This window comes from Peromyscus eremicus, chromosome 11 (assembly GCF_949786415.1).
Source record: "Peromyscus eremicus chromosome 11, PerEre_H2_v1, whole genome shotgun sequence".
Taxonomy (NCBI): Eukaryota; Metazoa; Chordata; class Mammalia; order Rodentia; family Cricetidae; genus Peromyscus; species Peromyscus eremicus.
In genome coordinates, this window is record NC_081427.1 from 75,716,745 (window position 1) to 75,724,535 (window position 7,791).

General features: G+C 39.7%; 1 protein-coding gene across 1 annotated transcript; it reads right to left on the reverse strand.

Annotated features, from left to right (window-relative positions):
* Positions 1-3,731: 3,731 nt before the first annotated feature.
* Positions 3,732-4,670, reverse strand: LOC131921839 (large ribosomal subunit protein eL6-like). Its single transcript, XM_059276606.1, is given in 2 exon segments — positions 3,732-4,233; positions 4,235-4,670. Coding segments are annotated over 2 exon segments (876 nt in total). The 5' UTR covers positions 4,648-4,670; the 3' UTR covers positions 3,732-3,770.
* Positions 4,671-7,791: the final 3,121 nt, after the last annotated feature.

Here is a 7,791-nt window from a genome sequence, read left to right on the forward strand (position 1 = left end):
AAATTTCAATGTGTATCATTGAGCTAGTCAGTTGTTGTGAGTCGCAGAAATATGAAGTAGGAATTCAGGGAAATTATGCCCAATTATGACTTTTCTGTAAATCTATAATTATTCTAAAAATATCTTTGAAAAAATAACTAAGAATTAATTTATGTATCAATATATACTTGAAACAGTAAAGCTGAAAAAACCACACTGTTAGAAGTTTTTGGGAAAATAATCAAATGGAAAAGCTACAACAGCACACAAGAGATTCACTGCAGGAAACAGCTAATACATTCAAAAGCCAGTATCACCAAGACCCCTTGAGTTTTGGCTTTATCCTCTGGAAGAGCACTGCTCTTCCAGGTATTAGCTTTTGCCATTGTCAGCTCAATTCCTATTTCATTTTTCTGCAACTCGCAGCAGTCAGTCACCTGACCACTTTGTTCCTCAGTTCTTGTACCTGTTACCTGTGGGTAGTAAAACTAAGCAGCTACTTCTTGAAGTCTTTCTGAGGGCTGAGTGAGGTGATGTATTAAAGCATTCAGTGTCTTGTGTATAATTGCACAATACATCCTAGCTAAAGTAATTAAATTGTGTGTTATTATTAATATATTGAGTTACTAAAAACTGCAGGTGGTCTTCTAAATAGAGTAAAGCATTTTTTTTTTTTACTGGATTCTAGTGAGAAGCAATCTCCTACTCAGTGAATGGATGCTCCAGACCTGTTTCTATTCTGCCAGCATTCTAGACATTCTCCAGACCAGAGGGTGAGCCATATAGGTTGGGCAATAGGAAAGTTCTGGCCTAGACCACACTCTTGATCACGCTAACAGCCAGAATTTAACTGTATATGCTCATGCTCAAGAATGGTGTTTTTAATTTCCTGAGAAAATACAAATTCGATTGAGAAATGGGTTTAGTTTATGTCAGTGCTGATAAAATGACTGATTATTTGAGATAACTCTGGCATGATATATGCTTAGTAATGATGGTATCCAACACAAACCCCTGCCATCCTCCTTTCTAGAGACTAGTTAGATGTTCATTATGGTCCCTCATACCTAAAGGCAGCACAGAAGATGGAGTCATACTCTATAACCTTAACAAATGAGTTGGATTCTTCAGCTGTGGTCACTGTCCTGTGGTTTCTTTTCCCACTCTGTAAACAACCTTTATGTTGGGTTAATTTCTTATACAAAAATTTCAATCCTCTCCATAGCAAACAGCTTGCTTCCAATACTTAAGAAAACTGGATGAATTTCTTAATGTGTTAATTTTATCTAGAGTTTCCTAGGAGAAAATGATGCACAGAAATCAACTCATTGTAGTTGGACTTTCTTGTTGAGTTGCCAGCTCCCAAATAATGACATAGAAATTTCTTATTAAGTATGAAAGCTTGGCTTCTAGCTTAGGCTTGTTCCCAACTAGCTCTTATAACTTAAACTAACCTGTTTCTATTAATCTACATTCTGCCACATGGCTTTTTACGCCTTCTTCATTCTGTATGTCTGACTCTCTCTATATCTCACTGGTTTCTCTAGCATATCTAGACTCATCCCTCTCTAAGTTCCTCTCTCTTCCCAGAAATTCTGCCTATTCTCTCCTGGTTAGCTATTGGCCATTCCGATCTTTATTAAACCAATAAAATGGTGTCCTGGCAAAGACAGTGCACCAAAGACTATCCCATAAAATCATTTTATGACAGAAGTCAAATTAATAGTTTAGTCTTTTCTAATATCTATATTAAGTCTACCACCTCCTATTAAAAACATAAAATAGTCATATTGGTGCTGGAGAGATGGCTCAGCAGTTAAAAGTATCTGCTACTCTTGCAGAGGACCTGGATTCGATTCTCAGCACCTATATGTTGACTCACAATCCTCCATGACTCCAGTTTCAAGGCATCTAATACCTTCTTCTGATCTCCTCAGTTACCAGGTTTGTGTTTGGTACACAGATATAGATGCTGGCAAAACACTCATACACATAAAATAAAACAAATAAATCTAAAAAAAAAATTATTTAAATTTTCTCTAGGAAACAGGAATATCCCTCCCTGACCTAACCCTCATTTCCTCTTTCAAGACTTCTTACCCCTCCTCTCCCTTCCCCTCCCCTTCCCTTCCCTCCTGACCTCCTCCTCCTCCTCTTTTCTCCTTTCCTCTCCCCTTTCCCCCATGCATCCAAGACTAGCCTCAAACTCTTTATCCTACTCAGTCTCACAGGTGCTAGAATTGCAGGCATGCACACCAGCACAAAACTGCTTGCAGAATATCCAGAAGGCCTTCAAAGCTGAACAAACCACATTCCATCATAAAGAGAAAAAAAAAGTCTCCCACTATTGGTCATCAGTGTGACTCATCCCAGACTTCCACTGCCACACCCAAACCACACAATGTTGCAGAAGATCTGGTTAGACTAACCCAGAAAATAAAATCATCATGGGTAAAATTGTTTTTCAATGTCAGCCAAATGGCACTTCTTTCCAGTGTTTATAGTAATCTTGACTCTTCTTGCAAATCACTTCACATTACGTGTACAGTTTTTTGTCTTATTTATTTTAAAAGTTTTAAAATTATTTTTGTTTGTGGTACTGGGCTAGAAGCCATTCCTTTGTATGTGCTAGGTAAATGTGCTGTCACTGACCTTCATGTACAGTCCTTGGGTTTGCTTTTATTTTCTTCTTGTCCTTTCTCTGTCAGGTTCAAGTTACCACATGAGGACAACATGCTGAAGAGGCTTTTTAATGGCCTACAAGTCCATTAAAAGAATGATACATAGTTATTTTCATGGAGAAAAAGTGTCTTTTTAGATAAAGACAATTTGGGCATATAGACAATCTTGATTTCTTAACCCAATTTAATACTAATTGGAAATGTATTTTGTAAATGTATAAGTATAAAAATAAACAAATCCCCAAACAATTGATTATACCCATTAATTTCTAGAGAGGATTAGAATGAGACTGCCCAGAGACCATTTGGAATTTCTGCTCCATCTCATTCAGATCCTCTAGGAGTGGACAATTAGTGCTCCACCATCCCACTCCTTCCTGAGCCCACATTTGACCAAGGCAGACTTGCTTTGAACTCACCCAAATGGGTTTGCTTTCCCTAGTGGGAGGTGAAAACTAGAACAAGAAAATATCTTCAGGTGGCAGGAACTGTGGCAGGAAGCCAGACCCAGCCTTTATCATGGGAACCAAGGACCAGAAACCTAGCCTCTGCAATAAGAATGACCTGGGCTCTGAGGAGAGGGAAGGGAGTGTGACTCGGAGCATCCACAGCCCTCAGCTGTGCAAGCCATCTCTGGAGTCCCATTGCAGTCAGAAGTCTTTGATTGTAAAAGGTGTTTTATATCTCTGAAGTCATCTTCCTGGGTTTTGTTTGAACTTGTACAAGACGCTTTCCTGTTACTTAAGTATTAAATTCCTACCACATTCAGAGGTTAACCAAAGCACATATAAAGTATGCAAATCAGTTTTGGATAATTGATTTTTCTAACTTTTCTCCTACATAGTCCTCAAGAAGGAAAAAGATTTTATCTTGCAACCAGTCCAAATAATTTGCCAAATAAATACAGCATGAAGTTTCATTAAACAAATTTTGTCTTTATTACTTATTGTCAAGTAAAAAACATAGTAATGTAGAATATGTCTTATAAATGGGAACAATTCCAAAAATAAAAAACAAGGATTAAGAAAAATATGTTTTAATACACAGTGGTAATTGCCTACTCACTTTTTTTTTTTTAACATGAAGTTGTTTAATTAGGTTGTTAGCAATTTAGAAAACCAGTTTGTGAGGATACATCCCGTTCGTCAGAGAGAACTGAGATCGCAGGTAGCCCTGGAGCTGAGGAACAGCTTTGATCTTTGGCAAAATCTGCGAGTCCACAGCTTTCTGATCAGCCTTTCGATGCTCTGTAATCTCGCATTTCTCCTTCTTAGTGTCGAAGATCTCCCCTTCCTGGTGTCTGGGATTGCGCAGTTGCTTCTTGAAGTAAGCCTCAGTCAGGTGTTTGGGGATTTTAACTTTGCTGATGTCAACTTTTGTGAATGTGGCGATGACAAATTTCTGGTGTGTTCTTCGCAGAGGAACTCTGTTGAGGGCAAGAGGTCCAGTCACAAGTAGCAAACCGCTGGCCAGCTGCTTCAGGAAAACCACTCTCTTGCCCCTGTGGCGCCAGGTGAGGATGATCAGGACGGTCCCAGGAGTGATGCTGGCCCGAAGCCTTCTCACATGCTGACTTTTTGCCATGGCTCAGCAGCTTCCGAAGCACATCTTCGGTGGGATAATACCTGGGCATTTTTCGAAGCTTCACCACCCGGGTACCACCGTTCTTGTCACCACCAACCAGTTTTGTGACAGTTGCAAGGACCTTCTCCTTTTTCTTCTTCTTTTCAACCTTGGTTTTGGCAGCTGAGTACTTTCTTTTATACAGGTCCTTTCTGGAATACATAGCAGATCGGGAGAACCTGCCGATTCCTCTAACCAGGACAGGGTTCCGGCTGCAGTGGGGCTTCCCCTTCTTGGTCTTTTTAACCTTAGGGTCACCCTTTTTGGCGGCGGCGGCACCGGCGGCAGGGGCATCACCGCCAGCCTTCTTGGCCGCAGGTTTCTTCTCTTTTGTGTCAGGCTTTTCGCCCTTTTCACCCGCCATCTTGCAAGATGGGAAAGAGAACTAAGGTCCGCCTACTCACTTTTATTTCAGTCTGGAACACATGAAAAGCAACGCGCATGTGTCTCTGGTACACTATTAAATGTGGTTTTCTTTTCTTTCTCTTAAAAAAAAATGGACTCAAGGTTAAAAATCTTGGTTTACTGAAACAAATTATTGAGAATGATGATGATGGCAGGTCATAGATAAGTTTTATCTTCTATTTGTTTTCTTCTTCTGTCTTCTCTCTGTCATATCTCTCTCCTATTTTCTCCATTGTTTGGCTATTCTGTAACTCACTATATAGACCAGGCTGACCCTGAATTCACTGAGATCTCCCTGCCTTTGGCTCCTGAGTGCTGGGATTAAAACTGCTCATAGTGACCCACCAAATTTTACAATATACTGATTTTACCCTGGTTTTAATAATATGTTATTAAGTACCTACCTCAAGGACAGCTAATAAAAAGCAAGGACTTTCAAGTAACCACAAGCAATAGCCTTGTTCTCACATAGACTGCTCTCATTTTAGACACTCTCCCCATGGGTAATTCCATTTTTACTCTTGTACTGCTTTTAACTGCTACTTTGGATGGGGGAGAAGGCATTTTCACTTGACTGTGCGTCCCCATTCAAACCCACTTCTCCTTCCTGATCTTCAGAAATGGTAAAGAGCAGGTCCTATAAGCTCTCCCTTTGCTTGGGTCTTTCAGCTCTCCCAACTTTGTCCACATACAGCCAGCTCAATTGTCCTCCCTAATCATAGTGCTTTCTGCCTCTAGGCCACACATGACCCATGTTCTGTACTCCATTCCTGAAGTTTTCCCCATTGCTGTTCTTGCTGGAGAGGTCTTTCCCCGTAATTCAAATCCTGCATAGTCTATATGACCTGGCACAGGTTTACCCACCATGAGGCCTCAGCATTATTCTGTCCCATGTTTTTCTATTCTTTTTCTGATCTCTTAAGGGCTTTAAGCTTTTCTATTTCTTTCTCAGTAACATAGATAAATGTTCAGGAACCAATGTTAGAAAAAATATTGTGTATATTATATAGCCATATAGAAAAAACATGACATGTACTAGCATTTGGTGTAAACCATCTTGGTTTATGTTTTCTCAATCATTTCTACAGCAAGAACATAGTATAATAAAAGTAGTAAAAAAAAATTAAATTTCTTGATGTTGCAAGGACTTCCAGAATTTGAGCCTTTCTATAATTTAGTACTATCTTTTATACTCATTAATTGTTCTCTGCTAATTAATTCAGCCTAGCTTCCACTTGTAAAAAATGCTACAATATTCTTAAAGCTCCACACACTGCTTTTTTTCTTACTATTCAACTTTCTGTTCCCCATTTTATATGCTAATTATTAACTGATTAATTTATTCCTGACAACATTTGAGTACAGTCAAATGACAGCTTATACCATACATGTCTACATGTTTGTGGAATATCTTACTTCCTTCAAACAACTGAAAGTTCTGGATAGCAGGCAAAACACTGTTTCTTAGATTAAAATGTAACTTTAAGAAAAGACGATGAAATGTCCTTCCCCATCTCTTTTGATTAATTTTGGTTTGTTTGATATTAAGATAGCTACATCAGCTTGCTTTTTAGACCTGTTTGATTGGAAAAATCTTTTTTCCAACTCTTTACTCTGAGGTAATGTCTATCTTTGTTGTTAAGGTGTGTTTCTTATATACAGCAGAAGGATGGGTCATGTTTTTGTGTTCACCCTGTGAGCCTGTGTCTATTATTGGGGAGTTGAGTCCATTGATGTTGAAAGATATGATTGTTAATTCCTGTTGTTATGTTGTTGTTGTTGGTGGTGGTGGTAGTGTGTGTTTCCCTTCTTTGGGGTTTTGCTGGTGAGAGGTTATTTGTTGCTTTTGTTTTCACAGGTGCAATTAAGCTCTTTGGGTTGGAGTTTACCTTTTGTAGGGCTAGATTTGTGGATAGATATTGCTTAAATTTGACTTTGTCATGGAATAACTTGCTTCCTCCATCTATAGGGATTGAAAATTTTGCTGGGTATAGTAGTCTGGGCTGGCATCCATGGTCTCTTAGAGTCACAAGACATCTTTCCAGGCCTTTCTGGCTTTTAGAGTCTGCATTGAGAAGTCAGGTAAAAGAACCTAGATGTCCATCAACTGAAGAATGGATAAAGAAAATGCTGTACACCTACACAATGGAATATTAGTCATTTGTTTAAAACAAATTATGAAATTTGCTGGCAAATGCATGAAACTAGAAAAAAAATCATCCTGAGGTAACCCAGATCCAGAAAGACAAACATGGTATGTACTCACTTATATGGCTACTAGCTGTAGTAAAGGATAACCATGCTACAATCCACAGACCCAAAGAAGTTAAATAACAAGGAAGGCTCATAGTGGAGGCAGAGATGACCCATGAATCTCACTGCAAAGGGGAAATAGACTAGACATCACAGGTGGATGTGGGGGATAATGTCTGGATTGGGGGCATGGGAACAGGAGAAATCGGGTGAGAGGAGGATGGAGGGAGAGAGTACTATGAAAGACAATTCCAATCAGGGGCATCTCTGAGATAAGCTAGAAACCTAGTGCAATGGAAACTCCCTGGAATCTATGAGGGTTCCCCTAGTTAATACCCCTAGAAATGGGAGATATGGAGCCTGAATTGGCCATCTACTGTAACCAGGAAAGACTACCAGTGGAGGAATTGGCACCCCAACCCAGCCACATAACCTTTGACCTACAATTTGGCAGGCCTATAAGATATGCTGGGACAAAGGTGGTGCAGAAATTATGGGAGTGGCCAACCAATGACTGGTCCAGCTTGACACCCATACTATGAGAGGGAACCTACCCCTGACAATTTCTAGAGGGCCAGGACCCAGAAGCTGGACAGCCCGGAGACCTAGAATAGATGAAATATGACTGGCAAAAAAAGGGGGGAAAAGGCAATTAGATAATTCCTAACAATATTGTTCTATACTCATGTTTCATTGCCTAGCTTAATCGCCATCAGAGAGGCTTCCCCCCCACAACTAATGGAAACAGATGCAGATACCCACAACCAAACATTAGGTGGACCTTGGGAAATCTGTGGAAGAAGGGTAGAAAGGATTGAGGGAGCCAGAAAGACCAAAGACACCATAGAAA